The 19,958-nt window shown below is 42.6% G+C and overlaps 1 protein-coding gene across 7 annotated transcripts in view; it reads left to right on the forward strand.

The window, feature by feature from the left end:
• The window catches only part of Map7 (microtubule associated protein 7), a 130,204-nt gene that overhangs the window by 40,030 nt on the left and 70,216 nt on the right, over nt 1-19,958 (forward strand). The window contains exon 1 of one of the 7 annotated variants that reach the window (XM_076928068.1): nt 17,547-17,691. The exons of 5 other annotated variants lie outside the window; for them this stretch is intronic. In XM_076928068.1, the coding sequence (XP_076784183.1) occupies nt 17,670-17,691 (22 nt within the window). In that variant the 5' untranslated portion in view covers nt 17,547-17,669. Of the gene's footprint in view, nt 1-17,546; nt 17,692-19,958 lie in introns of those variants that run through there. One more of the 7 variants, XM_076928069.1, reaches the window with a different exon arrangement.

Below are 19,958 nucleotides of genomic sequence, written 5' to 3' on the forward strand. Positions count from 1 at the left end.
TCAGGACTCATACTAGATACAGAGCTCCCGTTCTGACCGGACTAGAATAAGACCCTGGCTCAAAGCAAAACCTACAAGTCTCCTAAGAAAAGGATAAAACCCCTTACTGTCTATGTCTTAATGAAGGAATAAGGGAAGGAGGAATAGCATACAGGCAGACAGACACAAGTGCATTCACTGTTTCCTAGGAAGGCGTCCCTGCCAAGTACTATACAGAGGACGGGACTCTGGAAGTGTGAGGTCACAGAAAGGGGAAAGTCACATGTAGAATAAGTGGACATCCTCATAAGACAAGGCAACTGGGAACAGAATGAGCACCTACCTTATGCCAGGATGCGGGCACTGTGTTGAGGATTTTCCTGTAACCTTCTCCAGCATTTTCCCATGATGCACTTCTCAAGCATGGGAACAGTCTTTGCTACTTAACTCTGTGGTAAACGACATTCCAAGTAACTCCTGCAATTCAAGCATGTGCCTGTGTCTGTCTGCCTGGCTATCCTTGTCTCTGCATGCTCGAGGTTTTTTGTTTGTTTGTTTGTTTTTTGTTTGTTTGTTTGTTTTTTGTTTGTTTGGGTTTTGAGGCATTTTTCCTGAAAGAACTCAGAGCTCCTGGAAAACCTGCAGCAGTTTACAAAACACTTTTCTGGAATAAGTTTGAAGTGTCACGTTGTTCTCTCGCTGTTAGAAGTTGAATTTAGTTTCCTGTATTGAAGCTTTCAGGGTGTTGTTAGAGGCTCAAGGAGAAACGAGGGTGTTGGATATAAGCAAGTGATGGGATACAGTGGTAACGGACAGGCTCGGGCTGCTAACAGGACCATGTACTTAATGCACGTGATGTCAGGCAACGGGGCTTCCAGGATACCGGCTTCTGGGTTTTGAGCTGTTGTATGTGACGTTTTAGAACAGTGACTTTATTAAGCATGTTTTCTTATTTCTGTTCCTGTGTATACTTTTATGTGTGGTCTCTATGGACACAAGGACCCTCCTTGTATGTCATTCATGCTCCTTCATCCAGAGGCTCTTTCGGACCATCCTGTCTGCTGTTTGATGCACAGGTCTTTGAAGGTGGTGTGAAGTGAGTCCCCCAGTGTATGTATGCTAAGCCCACTAGTATGAGGGGACATGCTCACTTCTTGACATTCGCCCCCTAAGTGTTAATCTGCTCTTACTATCACTTTCCCGTGAACATGACTTGGTAATGAAAGAACCCTGTAAATTAAATGTCGCCTCAATGTTCAGGGAAACTACTAGATAGAAAACATGATTGTGTAAAGGTGTGTTTAAAGTGTGTGTATGTGTGTAAAAGTACACATGATCTACATGATCATAAGCTTTCTGTCCTAAACATCTTTAAGTGTATGATTCACTGCCATTAAGTACATTCACGCCGGGCGGTGGTGGCGCACACCTTTAATCCCAGCACTTGGGAGGCAGAGGCAGGTGGATTTCTGAGTTCGAGGCCAGCCTGGTCTACAGAGTGAGTTCCAGGACAGCCAGGGCTACACAGAGAAACCCTGTCTCGAAAAACAAAACAAAACAAAACAAAACAAAACAAAAAAAAGTACATTCACAGTGTTATGCCTCCAAAAGATTGACTTAGCATTTTTTCCTATATAAATATTTCTACTTTGTATAATTAGATTGTCCCTGCAAACCTATGTATCCTATTCCAAATCCCAAGGGCAAGTAAACATATCTGCTAAAGACATCGACCACTCTTTCCACTAACTAAAGCACTTAAATGGTAACTGCCACCAAGTCTGTCACCATCAAGATTCTACTTAGCCTACGCTTGCTCGCTCGCTCACACTCGTGAGTGCAGCCTTTGAGGTGCCAGATGCCCTTGCTGCTCTTTCCTGCCTCCTAAATCAGTCTGTTCTAGAGGCCACAGGACAGAAAGCACAGTCCGTGCATGGTGGCTTGTACTAACTCAGCCCAACAAATGCCGAGTCCTTCTCACAAGGTAGGCTCCCTCCAGTCACCTTTCACGTCAAGGGTTTCAGTCTCTCAAACTGGAAAGTGGTTTTATATCCTAACAAAAAATGAGAAGGTATGTTTGGTTTGTTGTTGTTGTTTGGTTTTCAAGACATGGTTTCTCTCTGTAGCACTGGCTGTCTTCAGACTTTCTCTGTAGACCAGGCTGGCCTCGAACTCACAAAGATCTGCCCGCCTCTGACTCCCCAGTGCAGGAATTAAAGCATACACCATCACTACCCAGTTATGATAAAGTATTAAAAACTCTAAAAAGTTGAATTACTTATAACTTGAAAGTCAGGTAGGATAGCCCCTTCCAATTCTATAAAGTGTGAGCTGAAGGTCAAAGCTTAAATGAATGGCTGTTGTGTTCTACCCTATGTCCCCTCATTAGAGAATTCACCCTGCACCCAGAATTTAATGCTGTACGTAGACTTGTAGGGAGACAAAAACAGAGGTGCAAGGAGCAGCATGCTCACATGTAGGAGGCCCTGACATGTATGTCAATCCCCGATAACAAAAGAATCAAAACTTCAAGTGTAAGAACACTTAGTCTATGCAAAAACCATAGGAACAGTTCCTGACAAGGAGGTACCATGACTGTGTGCTCGAGTGTCATGTTTACTTCCTGTAATAGAGCACAGATTCCTGCACACAGTCATTTGCTTGCCAGTCCTAACCACTTCCTGCTGGAACCTGAGTTCCAAGGTTAGTGGAGGAGGACAGGAAAGATGTTACACTCCTACTCCCAGCTCCCAACAGCTTCGCTAAATAATAAGGCTGTTAGTTCTGTAGGGGTTGTAAGTGATTTCTTATTTTACAAAATGAATGTGCTACAGCGTAATTATTCCTCTGGTTCCCCAATAATGTCGTTTTTTTCAGATCAGATCTGAAGGCAAATAGAGCAGCCAGTCATGTGGGGACATCACAAGTAGATCGCTCTAACACTTTTGTTTTTGGATTCAATTGTATACTTAAATCAAGGATGTCTACTTAATCTAATATAACCCTCTAAATGTTACACTCACATTTTACAAATGATTTTGGAATACCAGGGAGGTAATCTCAGCCCTGGGAGGCAGAAGCCAGGGGGTCAGGAGTTCAGGATTATCCTTGGCTACATGTTGACTCCCAGGCCAACCTGGGTACATGCAATACCTATCTCAAAAGTAAAGAAATAAAGATTAATAAGGTATTTGGAAAAACAGTAAGGAGGAGTGGGCTCTTACAGCTGTAGTCTGTTCCACTTCATAGCCTCAGCTAGTGCACATCTCACATTCGTGCACACACACACACACTCATGCACATACGCACACATGTGCACACACACGGTTTCCTCACCAGCCTTCTTGCTCATCTGTGCACTTAAATGTAGGTGTCGTTAGCTGATGTTGGTATGTAAGCTGGGTGGAGCCACTTGACAGACTGGGTTTAGACACCACAGGGTAGCAAGTGTAGCCCATCACTTATGAACAGCTTTGTCCTGGGAATAAGAGGCTTGCTGGGTGTCATCTGCCTTTGTGCCAACAATTCCTTTTGGCCCAGAAAGATTAGCATAAACTGGGTCAGGGAATAGATTGAACCATAAAAAATTACCCTCTCTATTTTTGACCCAATATGACAGTTTAATGTTGTTCAGATTACAAAGCACAATTTGAGGAAATCTATTTAAATTTTAGGTTTTTATGATATATAATATTAAGACATGTACTTTAAAAAATGCTACCCGATAAAACCAGGTTCAATCTGGGAATTTATACAGTTGGGGCCTTTCACTTTCAAAAACACCATTGTATTTGAATCAGAAATACCAATGGACAGAGAGAGCATTGCGGAGTCCTAACAGTGGCAATACCAAAGGTCTTTTCAGCATAAAAGAAGCTTCTGAAAGAGGAGTAGCTTGGAGGAGAAAGGAAAGGATGCCCAGCAGAGGCCTATATCAGGATCATCCTGCAGGGCAGACCTGTAGTGTTGCTGGTTATCCAGGCCCACAGAGGCAGTGAGGGTCAGTCTGTCCTCTATAATGTTCCAAGTAGCACAGATAGGCTTGTGGCAACAGACTGAGGTGCCACACCCAGCTTATCCCAAAAAGACAGCTTCAGCCTCAAACTGGGAAACACCACAGTCTGCTGCTGTCTGAAGTCAACCTGGTGGTTTCGTTTTTGCTTTTATATTGAAAAAGTAAGATGTTTTAAATAGCTGGAAGAAACAACGTGCAATGCTTGATAGTAGCACACTGTAATCAGCTTTAACAATCAAGGGTGAAAATAGGCTTCATGTGTCATTGTGTGGTTTGGAGAATTATTTAGAGACAAAGGTACTGAATATCCCAAACCAAGAGACACACCATCAGAATAATGCAGCGAGCGGAGCAGCTTCCCTGTGTTCCTGGGTTTGCCTTCCACAGTGTGCAGAGATGAGTGAAATGCCACTAGCAAGGTCACACTGTGGCTCAATGTCAATATTAAAACAAAATACAGATTGACTGTTCCAATCCATAACAGTCTACAATCATTTTGAACTCTAACATGATCCCACAAGTGGAAAATTCCACATCTGTCCTTCATGTTGGGGAATCACTGTGAAGACACAGGTGCACTAAAAGCACTGTATAAAATTACTTTGGGGCAGTGCACGTAAGGACATATGAAATGTAAATGAGTGCTCGGTTTAGACTGGACTCATTTCCTACCCATATCCCGGGTACATGCACGTGTGTTTATGTAAATGCTGTGAAAATGCAAAGAAAACCTATACTCTCAAGCATCTTTGGTCTCAGCCATCTCAGTTATAAGGGATACGTAACCTGGATAAGAACCCATGAGATCTGACGATGACTTAAGCACAATGGTTAGAATTTTCTAATGACTTTCTACTCTTGGCTCCTTAGGTCTCTCATGTCCATTCTATTTTAAAAGCAGGCCTTGATAAACACAGGATTATTAATTATTAATTATGACACGTGATTCTTGAATACTTAACTAGCATGTTTTCCTTTGTGCTTTTTTCAAACTCTTAAGCTTGTGTCCCGCCAATTAAGGAAAAATTTGTCTTTAACTTTGAAACGTAACGTTTTATTGGGGATATTATTTATCTAGCCGTAAATCATCTTATTCTGAAAGTCATGAGACTTCCGGTTTTAGATGAATATTGTCAGTTCTTTAATCACAGATCTTTCGTTTTGTTTTGTCTTGGTTTGTTTTTCCAGACAGGGTTTCTGTGTCACCCTGAATGTCCTGGAACCTACTTTGTAGACCAGGCTGGCCTTGAACTCCCTCTGCTTCCAGAGAACTTGAATTAAAAGCATGTTGCCACCACTGCCTGGCTAATCACAGATCTTGATATTCTCCTCTTTGTGGTCTCCTATTTCAGTGGTTTGATTTTTCTCTTGCTGCTATAAACTCTTCCTTTTCTTATTGATGAAGCCACTGCAGCCTCAAGAATTGCTAAGGGTTCTCTCATCTGTCCTAACCCATCTGTGTTTCCTTGCTTCTGGCATCGAAGGAGCACTCCATGGGGGTCTGTGAAAGCCCATCAGCATCCTCATTCTGGAGAGAACCTGATGTTACAGGTTATGGTGTTGACGAGAGGATACTTGAGAGTGTACAGGAGGCTGAACGAGGAGGAGGAGGACAGAGTGAATCTTAGGAAGAAAGAAGAAAGAAAGCAACTGTTGTTGGTGATACACATGGCAATGCTGTTGGGTGTTTGCTGGTTGCAACTTAAAGCAGACCTTTTCTAGTTGAAAGTCCTCTAGTGAGGACCAGGGAGACAGATAGCTCAACCAGCAAAGTTCTTGCTGCAGAAACATGAGGGCCTGAGTTTAGATGCACAGCACCCACGTTAAAACAAAAGGCCAGGTACAGCAGCATGTGCCTGTGATTCCAGCAAGGGAGGGACAGATGGGAGAAGCTCTGGGGCTTGCTAGGTCAGTGAGCTCCCAGTAAAGTCAGAGACTTCTCTCCCAAAAAGTAAGATGGAGAGCAATTGAGAAGGATATCTGATGTTGACTCCTGGCAGACACATTTATTCTCATTCTCTCCCTGTCTCCCTTCCTCTACCTCTCCTTGTCTCCTTCCTTTCCCCCCTCTCCCTCTTCCTCTCCCTCTCTCCCACCCCTCCTCTCTCTCCCTCTCTTCTTCTCCCTCTCCCTCTCTCCCTGTCTCTGAGTTGCTTTTCAGTTTATAGGTAAATGTATGTTTACCTGATGATGCAGAATGCTTTGATACCTTTCTCCTCTTCCCATTCTCTCCCCCTCCTTCAGGGGTGAGTAGTAGAAATTCTGAAATTTCATCTTATAAAACATGATAGGCTGCCCTTGGAAGCTGAAGATAAGGCTTTAACTTGGAACCTACTAAAATCTATTCTTGTTAAAGTTATAATAAAGCAAAAGGGTGGTAGGGGGGGAGCATAATTTGTGTGGGGATAGAAGCAGATAACCATACATAAGCTGCCTGTTCCTCGTATGCAGTTTTATATTTTGTGCATTTTCTCATAGCATGTGCAAGCTTCATTACGAACCTCACATGGCAAATGGCATAAATCAATGTATCTGAGGTTCTACTAGAAGACACTTACTTAGCATCTTCTGAAGTGTTTTCATTAGGTGAATGGGAACAAATTAGAAGCTTGCCATTTAAGTGCCCTTTTGACATAAGAGAGTTTTGATTTTTTCATTGGTGTGGGGGGTGGAGATACACCTTATTTGGGAGAATAATCATTAGCATATGAAGTAAGTGTCTTCCAGAGTGTCCATAGAACTTAAAGATTTTGTCTGTCCTCGCTGATAACTGAGACACACAAAGTCTGAACAGACTTCTCCAGCCATTTCTCACTTGTTTATGCCTAAATATTTAAAACCATAATGGTTTTTTCTAATGATAATGCATCAGTGAACCTTGGTGTGTTTGAATAACACAGGGGAAGATTAAAGCAGCCACTCACAAACAGCCACATTGACACTTGTGTGTGGCATTATGGCTTTTACAGATGGTACACACACATGTTTAGAAAGCTGGCATATCATTATGTACAGAATTTTTAGCCCATTTTCCACTTAATATCAGCAGCAGTTTGAGACATTCTTCTAAAATAGTTTTGACACATATCCTCCCATTTGAGATTTGTCCTAGGAAAAGAACTGATGGTTTCTTGTTATAATTTATGTCTTTTTTGACTGTTGGTAGCAGTAAGTACTTTGTATGCTTGTTGGCGTTTCCCATCTGCCACAAGTGTTTCTCTCTTCTGGTGTTTGTTTTCTCCCAGTGCTGGGGGTTAAATGCATTGAGTCTAAGTCGCTAAGCAAGAACTCTACCGCTGAACTGCACCCCCAGCCCCTTTGACATTCCTTTTGAGACAGGTCTTGTCTGTTTCTTCCTATAAAGAATATTTATCTGTCCACATGTGCAACAAACAAATAGCACTCTCAGGTCAACATTAGCACTAATACTAATTAATTAGTATTAATTACTGTTACAGAGTTTTGTTTACATTTTTGTTGTCTGAGTTGGTTTGGGGTGTTTCTCAGTGATCAGACTCTCACTAAACTGGTTTCAAACAGCAAGTGACCTATAAACTGTAAACTCCTAAGAGCTGGTGAACCCCGAAGCCTAGATGCTGGGACAGGATTAACCCAGCTCAGATGCACTCAGCCAGCCAGTTCTAACTAGGTCAGTCTGCAGCGACTCTCCCAGGCTCTGGGCTATTTTTTTTTTTTTTTATCAGCTTTTATTCTGCCTATGAAAATTTGGAATTGGGAAAGCCCACACATGTGTCCCATATGGCTGCTATTAGTAAAACTATGTGCAGAAGCTCACACCTAAGAAACAGTAGATAGGAGACTTGAGCACCCACAGCAGCGAGCTTCTGTCTGCAGGGAGCTTTCAGCAGCTCTGGGAGCTTCCTGCCCCTCTGGGATTTGCCAGCGAAAGAGCCTGCCTCCCGTTGACTGTGGTGCCTGTTCTTTAGTGAGTGAAGCTTCAGTGGTTTTTTTTTTTACGTTCTCTTCTCTCTGTGGTGAACTGCATTCAAACAAATACTTCCTTGACTTTTATGTGCCTTTGCTGATTTTTTTCCACTGGGCTTAGTGAATTGTGCAGACAGCAGATGCTGTGTTCACATCTGTGTAGAGAGCATCTGCGTTTGTTGTAAGAGCGTGTCCTTACAACGGTTTGTTTAGGCACAGAGGAGCAGACAGTGATGGCTTCCCACCATAATTGATCCATTAGACCTACTCCGTCTCATAAAGTTCTAGGAAGATGGAAAAAAAAAATTGTTGATCCACATCAGACTTATGGAGCCTGCTAATGGAGTTTATTATCTATTTTTGCCATCTTTAAAAATGCATTATGGATTTATATTTAAGGCCCAAAAAAGCAAGAGGGATTGATTAAGTCATCAAATGTAGTTACCTTCTTCTGAGGCAATCTGGTAACTCTCTAAATTAGATTTCCCCTAAATTTTCAGTCACTGTGCTTTCTGCCGGTGCATTTGAGTAGGAAAGAGAACAGCTGCTGTATTGCGATGATTTTATGGGAAATCATGTTGAAACTATATAATGTAAATGGGGTTTTTAAAGGGACTCTTGTAAATAATATAATGTAGGGATATATTTTAAAGTGGGTGTGGTGCATGTCTGTAAACCTGGCACTTGGGAAATAAAGGTGAAAGGAAAGTTTAAGAGTTCCAAGCCAGCCACCAGTATGTACATGGGAACATCAAAACCAGGCTGGCCTCAGAGGCCCTGACTCGAAATAATAATAATAATCAAAGGATTCCCGTAACTACTCAGGACAGTCAAGCCAGTACTAGTGAGAAAAGAGCCCAGTTGAGTAAGTCATAAAAGTACTTGTCTTAAGGACTGTCCAAGTTTTCATATTTAGTTGTCACTTCTAGAGAGGAGAAATTATTCAGACCGTTTTCCAAATGCATTGAATAATGGGTAAACCCATCCTCTTGGAAGCACAGCACACACTTGGTAGATCTCAAGCCATTCGTTAAGTGAATAAATGCACTTTTGTTCAGGAATCGTTGCTGTTGGCTAGATTTATTTTGTAATAAAGATACATACAAAAAATCCTAATACATAATAAAATGCCTTCGGTTCTCTTTCTGCGCAAACACTGCAAGGACTTGCCTGTTTGTGGTTCAGGGGACGATCAGATCTTTAGTCCTGGATGCTGGGGAAAGCTAACGAAGGAATGCAACGATTATTAGAGTTTCATAATTTAGTGAAGAAGGCAGTTAATGCACCATCTAGCCACATCAGACTGGGATGGTTAATTGGGAAAAGAGAAAAAATAGGGCAAAAACAAAATGAGATTGATGTTCCTAACGTGGTGATGTGCTACAGTCCATCGGTAGCTTTCGTCCTGAGTATTGGTGTTCTCTTCAATAAGAACATTTTGTTAGCTTTTATCTTATTTTACAGAGAAAAGCATTATATATAAATTTTTTTTTTTTTTTTTTTTTTTTTTTTTTTTGCTTTTGTGTTAGAACAATGCCAGACTTTCATTTGACTCAAGGTGTTTAACATGGGATCCATCTTGGCTCTAGGAGAGCAGACTGACCTTTCTAGTGGTGTATCTTCTCAGGTTCAGACTGAGGAAATTGCTCTCTGGAACTCCTCCTGCCCGTGTCCCCTGTGGTCATGTCACCCTCCGACCCGCCTTCCTTTGGGCCAGGCAGTCCCCTCAGGCTGCGCAGTTCCCCCCTCCTGTACCTTTCTGCGTACTATTCATACTTAATCTTCAGTAGCCTGAAATTAAGAAGCACAACTTTGTCATCTGATGAAGTCGATGGAAGTTAAGCATGTGAAAATGATGTAGTGTGTAGATAAGAATGGACTGTATTCTTTGGAAGTCCTAACAAGTTGCTGTTAATTGAGGTGGAGAAAGGAACTCAGGAACTCATGAGAAACTTCAATTCCTTTTCTGTCTCTTGTTTTGGAGAAGTTGTTCTAGCCTGTTTCAGAACAACATTAATTTGAGAGTTTTGCGTTCAATTCTGTTTCTATTTTCATTAGCTTTCCTGTATATATGAAGGAGCCCCAACATTGTATTCATTTTCTAAAAATCAGTAATAGATAAGGACTCAGTAGCCCTGCCTTAAGCCTAGTTCATGTAATGTCAGGCCTCAGGAAAAGTCGAAGAATTGCAAGAATGAGACAAAGATTTCCTGTGTACTTTTCTCTTGGATTCCTCCAATGTTAACTTTTAAAAATTATTATAAAAATGTTCTAAGTATAAAAAAAAAAACATACCCCCAAATTAACCAGACCCAAAGATGTAAACTTTTTAAAAAAAACATTGTTTATAGTTTTATGTTTTTTTGCTTATGTGTTTTGCTTGTATGTGTGTCTGCTTGAGGGTATCAAATCTCTCAGAACTAGAGTTGTGAGCTGCTCTGTGGGTGCTGGACATTGAACTAAGCTCTCTGGAAGAGAAACCAGCGCTCTCAACTTCTGACCCTGCATCTCTCCAACTCCAAGATTTTAACTTTAAGATTTATTTTTAATTGTCCTAAAAAAAAAAAAAAGAGTATCTCTTCTGGATGTATTATATCTCAAATGCAAGAAAGTAACTCAATACAACACTGCTGTTCACACTGTCCAGTGATGCACATCCAGGATGCTGCAGGGGACTGCCCATCTCTAATCTTAGCACTTCCCCAGAGTCACCTTGTGTAGTTACTAACACTAATCTTTTGGAAGCATTTAGGCCAGGTTTTCTGTGGTAGCATTTCTGTTTGAGGTTTGGCTAATGGACAATTAAGTCTAGGTTATGTGTTTTGGTCAGTAATGCCACAAAAGTGGTGGTTTTGCCTGTGTTATGTCAAGAGGCAGGATTTGTTCCAGCCCTAGTGACGGTAACCCTTTTTACCTGGTTAGGGTATATCAACTAGATTTTTGTTTGGGTTTTGTAATTATTTTACTGTGGGAGGATACTTTGTGCGCACCTTCCTCCTATGCTTACCCATGACTTTTAGCTTCAATTATTCTGAAGCAATCACTGTGCTGTTAGATGCCAAGTAGATTTGCTAATCCACCACTCCTTCTACATTTACTGGTTGGCTTTCTGCCATAAGACCTGCCTCCCCTTCTCCCTTTCTCTCTCCCCTTTTTATCCGTATGCACTGAGGATTTGTTTTCTCTTCCTAGTTCTTTTTGCTAATAACGTGATCTTATGCCAAGGTTCTCTTGTATTTGATCACTGAGCCCCTTGCAAATACTGCAGCTCAACAGACAACCTTGCGTACGGCATGAAATGTTTAAAATTACAAATATAAAATCACTATGTGTCCTGTAGAAATGACATGCTTGCATACAGTTCAGTACCATACAGCCATTAGGAAAGGAAACATTCTTGCTACACAGAAGATATCCAGATAGGTTTCAAGATACTATTCCATAAAGACTCTGGGGTTTGTTTCATATACACCAATGTATAATCTTTGGGGGAAAAAAAAAAAACAATCTGTAAAAGCACACACTAAAATGCTTGTGGTATTTGTTCTTAAACTCAAACTATAAGCTTCGTGCTCACTTATGTTTTCTATGTTTGATACTACATTTATTACTTGATTTTTTTTTTCTTTAAGAGTAAACCTCCATATTACTGGAAATTGATAGAGACACTGGATAATAGGCCAGTGCAATCTGGGGTAAAGCTTTTCCACGCTGAGGCTCTTAGGGAAGATTAATGAATGTTTCTGGATTTGTGAAAGAGGGAACCCTTTGCTGCTTTTGGAGGTGGGCTTCCTGCAGGGAGCTAGCCATAGCGGGGGCACTGGAAGCATCTGGAAGGTTTAACATAGCTGCTGAGGAGATGGTCCAAGTAGAGAATATCGTGGAAAGAATCGTGAAGAACAGACAGGATGGAGCAGCTTCTGTACTTTCTAGAAAGGGAAATCTGGTGTTTGAAGAAATTAACGAATAGCCCTTTTGAAAGTAGGTCACGGTCCTCATTTCTGTTTCTGGGCTAACATGGGACTCCAGCTGTCAGGCTCTGCCTACTAATCCTCTGTATCAGTAAAATCCCCTCTGAAATAAATTGTAACTAACCTGAAAGATCTGACACCAAAGTACAGCTCTCCCATATAATGTACCTCCTAACACGGAGCAGACACGCATGAGGGAAGCAGTTGACTCTGCCCAGTTACAACTCACTGCCCACTAACTCCACAGTTTGCCTTCCCTGGTTCTTTAGTAAGCTCTCTGGCTTCCAGCATACACATTTTTTGAATTATTTTTCTTTTAGTTTTGGGATTATCGTTACATTGTTTTTCATCCCCTTTCCTCTCACCAGACCCTCCCATATATCATTCTTTACTTCACATTCATGGCTTCTTTTTTCATTAATTGTTGTTACAATCACATGATTGTGTGTGAATGTGTGTGTGTGTGTGTACCCAAATATAGCCTGCTCAGTCTGTATAATGCATACACATTTTAAGTTACTCCATGTAATTATCCCTAGACCATTGTGAGGCTCACAAGTACCTTAGAAAAGCTGGTTATAGGTAATGACAAGCCTGTAACCACAGTAAGGAGAAGGCTGAGGCATGATCAACCACAGACATGGTAGAAAGGTGTCCTAAAAAGGCCCTGATTGTTTCATAGAATGAAAGGCTAGCTTTAGTCACTGCTGTGAAGTACAGACAGGAAGGAAATTGAATTTTATAATTTGAAGTCTGCATATAGGAGTCCAGAGTAACATGTGTGTGGATTTCAAAAAACAACAACAACAAAACCAAGCAGGTCACAGCTGCTCTTCTAAAGAAAGCAATCATGGAGTTGGCCCTGGTGTCTCACACCTACAAAGCTCTCAGGAAGGTGGAGACGGGAGGATCAGGAGTTCAAGGCCAGCCCTGGCTAGCAAGCTGGAAGCTAGGCTGCTCTACACGAGACACTGTCTCAAAGAGGAGGAAAGAACAGTTTGCACAGAGCTCACCTTTAAATGAACCTGCAAGTCTCTTCTAAAGAACACAGCACATGGTCACTGTCCGACTGAGCCACTATAAATTTGGGACTAGCCAGGCAGCAGTTTGTAAATGTGTCCTCTGGGAACTTCCTAAAGGAAAAGAGAAGACAACTACTGAGACAGAGTTCATGCTGGCCTTGCCATGAGCACTGCATGCAGGAGGAGGCCTTCCAGAGCCACCCTGACCTCTGGAACTTAAAGGGAGAGCTAGAAACCAAAGGGGTCGGAAGAAAGTGGCTCCTCACTTAAACTGACCTTGAGATTAGAAGCACTCTGGGTGTGGTCAAGTAAGAACAAACCAATTTTCAGGAACTGTCGCTGCCTGGCTAGCTGGGGTCCTTTAGTTGTCAGTAGTACAGGTATATAGGTTTTCTACATTCCTTTATAAAATGAATCTGTTTTTTTTCCTTTTCTATAACTACAAATAAAATATACATGAAATCTCTTAATATTTTCCTCCAAACAGTAATAACCAAGCTCCTAAATGGTTGGTTAAACATCAAATTCTACTAAACACCAAAGCTGAATCTGCATCATTGTGATAATTGTGACAAACATAGTTTATATTTCTTGAAATATTTTAAAATTTTTAAATTCTTATAAGAATGAGCAAAAGTGCAGCATCATTTTCAGATTGTTGGTGGGTTTTTGTTAGCTCAACACAAGCCAGAGTCATTCGGGAAGAAGGAACCTTAATTAAGAAAATTCCTCCATCAGCTGGCCTGCCTGCAAGTCTGTGGGGTGTTTTCTTGACGAGTGATTGATGTGGGAGGGTCTAGCCCATGATGGGCGGTCCTAACCCTGTGGGAGGGTCTAGCCCATGATGGGCGGTTCTAACCCTGTGGGAGGGTCTAGCCCATGATGGGCGGTTCTAACGCTGGGAAAGTGGGCCTAGTTTATATTAAATAAAGAAACAAGCTGAAAAAGCTACAGGAGAAAGTCAGTAAGCGGTGTTGTCTGTGGCTTCTGCTTCAGTGCCTGCCTCTAGGTTGCTTACTGCCCTGCTTGGTTTCCATCTTAGCTTCCCTCAGGGGTGACTGTGACTAGGACATGTAAGCTAAGTAAACCCTTTCTTTCCCAAGTTGCTTTTGGTCATGGCCTTTCTCACAGCAGTGGAAAGCAAATGAGGGCAAAATTTAAGGGATTGACCAGTTGATGTGACCTCAGTCACCGGGGAAGACAGCCAGGTCTTTGTCGTTTCCTTTACAGGTTCCGTAACTGTTCCTGTCCCTAAACCCCTCCCATTTCTGTTCTCTAGAATAGGAATGGATGTGAGATCCCACAAGTCTCTGTGACATGAGACTTTGTTACAAACGAGCAAGGGACAGAGAAATGGGGAGATGTTTGTCAAAGGGAACAGACTGAGTTCTGGTAACCTGCCATCCAGTGGGATGGAAACAGAGGAAGGATACTGTACTGGAAACTCAACAGGAAGCACCCTTTCTCACCTCACATAGAAGTTCGAGGCCATGGATTAAGGTGCTAATTGACTTGATTGTGGTAATCCCTTTCCAGTGTGTGCGTAAGCATGCTATTATGTTATACACCTGAAACGTACAACGTTACCCCTCAATTACCTGTCAGGCTGAGGCTGACTGGCAGAGCAGGTCGGCAGTGGGCAGGAAATGGTGAGCACATAGAAAGGAAGCCCGTAGGCTCCTTAGATTTTCTTCCCAGGGTCTGCTCTGTAGTGACTTCCTCGTCCATCGACTGCTCCTATGAAATGTTTCCATGTTTTATACTCGCTCCGGATTATCGTGTGGTGTTTACTTACACACCTACCTTTATTTCCTCATAGCTTATTGGGATTTGTGTGCATTTAATCTCTACTTAAGTGATTTTCATTCTTTTAAATAGTAAGCTGCCAGTATCATTCATCAGTATGGTTTTTCAATACATTCAAAATGGAACCAGAAATGGAACGCTAAGCTGGGGCTTTGGGCTTGAGAAGATAACTGGGAAGATAGGCGCAGCCAGCACTGCTCCTCTTTCCAGAGACCAGTTCTTCTCCCTGTAGCTTAAGATGAGTCAGCACCCCTCACCCTGTGTGCTGGGTGCAGACATCTTCTCAGCCACGTGTTGTATAGAAAAACCCTTTGTTGTCATTCTTCATGTTGGCCGTCAGCTGTCCTGCTGAATGAACACATCACCGTTCAGTTAAAAAACACTGTTGTTCTCGGGAAAGAGTGGAGCACTGTGCCCACACAATGTCCTCCCTGTCCTTCGCTTTCATCTCTCCTTGTGGTACCAGTGATGTCTCATCGGCAGGCCATCCTGGCCCGAATGCTTCCTGGGTGCTCTGCCTCTCTCCACTATGAGAGCACATGCTGCACCAGAGACTGACTGTTAAAGGGGACCTTCCAGTCCCCCTGGGGAGAAGCTCAGTGCTCCCACACTTGAACATGCCAGTCTTTTTCCTTAGCTGTTTGCATACACTCCACACACACCTTCCCTGTGCTCTAAACCATTTCTGCATTTCTTATATAATACGCAGTGCAATAGGAATAGCTGTTAGACTGCTCTGTTTAAGCAGCAATGTTCACTACAGATACAACTTTTCCAGGGTATGTTTAACCAGAAATTGATTAAATCTGTGGATTTAAGACTAGCTTCAATGAGTGTCCACCTCTCTGCTGCCCGGGAACTCCATCTACAGAATCGACATAATAAAGTTACTGTTGTGCTATCAGATCAGCTGACTTGTGTAAAGTTCTCAGAATAACATTGTCCTCAAATGGATCATCATTGAGTCTGAACTGCTATCCATAACAGGGTTTGTCTAGACTAAAGATCAATGGCACCAGGGTTGTAAACCCCTACATCAGACAACTTGTCTGAATCCTGCAAACTGCTTGGATAGGGTGAGAAGCTGGGGAAAGGGTGGCTCAGCAGCGGCGGTACTGAGTCCTGAGGATGTTGGGGTGCATCGGCTGCAGCTCCTACCCCATGAGCTCCTTCCAAGGGCTTTATAAAGGATTCGGGGGTGCTTGAGCCTCAGCCATCTTAGAAACGATGGTGTCCAACTTCTTACTGGGGCCAGCCATGTTGTAAGGACACTTAAAATATTTTCTTTCCTTCTAAAAACCTGAATCTTCTATGTGAAGTTAGGGCTGTTGCTAACTGAAATTTATTAGATTAATTGGTTTTAATCAAAGATTCTGGACCCCATGCCACATTTGTAAGTAAGACTTCTATTGTGACTATATACAAAAGCCCTTTAAAGCACTGAGTCATGGTTCAAATCTATAATCCGAACACTGGATCAACAGAAGTAGGAATTTCGTGAGTTTAAGTGAGCCATTGGCTACATAGCAAGCTCAATCCAGTCAGTTCAGCCTTGCCTACATAGTGAGCTGCTGTCTCAAAACAAAACAAAACAAAAAACCCAAATGAACAAAAACAGACTTAATACATGATTCAGTGGTTAAGAGTACATACTGCTCTTGCAGACAACCCAGGTTCAGTTTCTAGAACCTGCACTGAACAGCTCACAACCACCTATACACAGGTATACTCTCTGCTACTTCTGTAGGCATCTGCCCACAGGTAGTATATACTTACACATACACATAAAAATAACAGTAAAACTGAGAGAGGTGGCCCTCCCCGGGAGAGAGCACACTAACTTGTCCAGTGCCAAGTGATCAGCCCGAAAACATACAAACAAGTAACAATAAATGGACTCAGCCCGTTTATGTGTGCAGTACCAATTAATAAAAAAGAGGCCATGAATTTAAAGGGGAGCAGGGAAGAGAATATGGAAGTATGGGAGTCTTTGGAGGGAGAAAAGAAAAATGTTGTAATTACAACACCATCTTTAAAAAGAAAAGGGGGAACCCCCTTTTAAAGGTAAAGCACATGATGGCAGAGACACTGAGCCCAGAGTTCTGTGTGGCACCCCACTAACACTGAGCCCAGAGTTCCATCTGACTCCCCTGCTAGCAAAAGTGGCAGGTTCTTGGGACCTGTACATAACCAGGGCAGAAGTGATCTCTCAGGCTTCAACGTTTGTACTACGTGGTCCTGCCCTTCCCTTTGAAGACTTTTATCATTTCTTAGAACCTGGTAAAGCGAGTTGGTGAACAAAGCCACTAAGCTTTACTTCATGCCGTGTCTCTATGGCTCGCTCCATGGCTGTCCTCAGCAGCAGATGGCAAGAAAGAACAGAGGTGTCTCTGCATGACTGAGTCTCAGTGAGTGCCTACGGTTGCTTCTGGTTCAGGAACAGTTAGAAGGGAGCTTGGAGGATCTAAATGTGTTGCTGGATCCCCAAACCAAAAGGCAAAAAGAGCCTGGAGAAAGAAAAGGACCAGTGGATGCAGCAAGCCAACAATTTCATTTTCTAGTGTGTGCTTCAGGGTCCCTGTTGGGGCCCCGGCCAGTGAGTCCCTGAGACTGGGGTGTTTTCACAGGCGTTTTTTTAACCAGGAAAGGCCTCCCAGCCTTCAGCCCACACTCCTGTGAGCTTCATTGACTCTTTTGAACAGAAGTTTTACTTGGTTCAGTGAGCAGGACTGCCGTTTCAAAACAGGCTGCAGGGTTCAGTAGAGGTCTTGTCACCCCTTTGAGGAGAGTGGACCTCAAGCTGGAAGAAAGAATCTTAGCCTGACTGTACTGCTTTCGTTGACCATTTGGTGTTTGCCTGGCTGAGGGACACAGAACAAGAAGAGGGAGACATGCAGACATGTTGCAGCATATTCGAGAAGGGGTTTTAGCATGGATGATGCTGGGATGGAATGTAAGTTGTGCTGTGGAAACTTTGACAAGGATCTATAGGGATTTAGAGAGCTGTAGGCCACTGGCTAAAGACCACTTCTACCAGGTGGAGCAGAGTAGAAAGCTCTGACTAGATCTGTTCGCTAAAGAGAAAGGACCTTTTAGTTCTGGCATTTTCAGAAAGCAGAGCAGGATTTAAGTTACCTTGGCTGTGCTGTATGGAAGTGTGGTCATCCTGTCCTAAAGCTCTGTGGTATCCGTGTCCACACCACTGCTGCTTGCTTGTGACAAACAAAAATCCTGAAGACTGCATGCGCACAGCGGGCCACACATGCAGTTAAGCCATTGTATGAAAAGAAGCTTGCTGCATAATTTGTTGACTTCTTACTGCTGCTAATATTCCATCTGGATCAGATGGTGGAGGTGGAGGCATTTCTATGCAGAGTAGTATGTTTGCAGAATTCAGACGGTACTTGTCTCCCCTCCCCTCCCCTCCCCTCCCCTCCCCTCCCCTCCCCTCCCCTCCCCTCCCTCCCTCCCTCCTTCCCCTTCCTTCCTTCCTTCCTTCCTTCCTTCCTTCCTTCCTTCCTTCCTTCCTTCCTTCCTTCCTTCCTTCCATTATTTCTCAAACACAGCCTGCAGTTCCCTTCTGTCTTTTCCTACCGGAATGCTCTCCTGTCTTGACCTGTGAACACTGATTTCACACAAAAATCTACATGTTTTTCTACAGAGAAAACTTCATGCATGGGCTCTTGGCTGCTACTTTTTATTATTGGTTTTTTTGTTGTTGTTGTTTTGGTTTTTTTTTTTTTGTTTTTGTTTTTGTTTTTTGAGACAGAGTTTCTCTTTGTAGTCCTGGCTGTCCTGGACTCACTCTGTAGACCAGGCTGGCCTCGAACTCAGAAATCCACCTGCCTCTGCCCCCCAAGTGCTGGGATTAAAGGCGTGCGCCACCACCGCCCGGCTGGGTGCTACTTTTGAAGAGTTATTTCTGTCGCCTTATTTTCTTCTCCAGTATTTTCTTTAGTAGACATTCATCAAGTGTAAGTTTAGAGATAAGGAAACACTTGTTTGCCTTTAAATATATTTAATGGGTGTCATCTATATTTTACTATAAAACTCATGGGAAAGACATGAATTTTATGTAGTTATCAATCTCTAGTAACTACTAGGAGATGACTCACAGTCTGAATAATTGTTATTTCTATTTTATGGTTCAAAAAGTACAGAATCAAGACAGCATATTTGCAATAGCTTTGAGGTTTGATTTTGAGTTTACCTTTTAGCTCTGACTTCACTAATTTTGAGATGAATAATTTACTAATTATCAGCCAAAATGACAGGAAGATGTGTATTCTGTCAGTGCACAATTTTGTTGTACAATGGTATCATCTCAGACTTTTAGGCTTCGATATACGTTAAAGAAGCAAAACTCCTCCTGTATGATGGCTCACTTAACTGATTCCAGATTCTTTCTGCTCTTGAGCATATCTTATATAGACAGCTCTCCACACACACAGTCTATTTACGGGGCAGGGGTAGGGGCTCCAGAGTAGAACACTTGTCTACTCCCATCACCGTCCTGAACAAAACAGCGTAAAGCAGATTCACACGGGCTCTTTGTGTCTTAGGACAAAACAGAAAGATGAATGCACAGCATGTTTCATATTATTTAAATATGATACAATAAGTTTGCAACATCGGGTGAACTACATGTCACTCAGCATGGAAATGGGATAAATCAACAGCTAAATGTCAAATGGGAAGAGGTGGGGACTAAGTCAGAGAATTCTTAACATCCTAGGTCAATCCTTAAATGATGATGGATTTTGGTCCTATTGTTTCGTTTCCATCTCTTGGTTTTTGAATGTTACAAAGACCCTGCGGAAGCAGAAGACATGAAGGCTTTGTTTGCATCGACTCCAGCTTCAGTTTGAAACTCTAGCTTTGGAGGAGATGAACACATGGACCTATGCATGTCCTCCACCCACACAGCAGCCCAGCCACTCAGCCGTGGAAGTGCACACAGGTGGGAGAAGGCCGCTTCCGTTGGACCAGTCCTGGACAGGGAGAGTCAGGGATGAGTGAGGCTAGATGCAGACTGCCCCTCTGCCTCCTCCTGCTGCCCCGCGAGTGACCCTAGCCCACACCTCTTTCCCAGCACCGTGGCACTCACTTAACAAGTTTTCATCGAGTAGTCACTGAGTCCTGAGTCCCTAGAATAGAATAGTCGGGTCCCTAATACATTCAGTAAATTAGTGAATCTATGCTCAGCCTCCAAAATGACAG

The sequence above is a fragment of the Arvicanthis niloticus genome, chromosome 30 (assembly GCF_011762505.2).
Source record: "Arvicanthis niloticus isolate mArvNil1 chromosome 30, mArvNil1.pat.X, whole genome shotgun sequence".
NCBI classification, from domain to species: Eukaryota; Metazoa; Chordata; class Mammalia; order Rodentia; family Muridae; genus Arvicanthis; species Arvicanthis niloticus.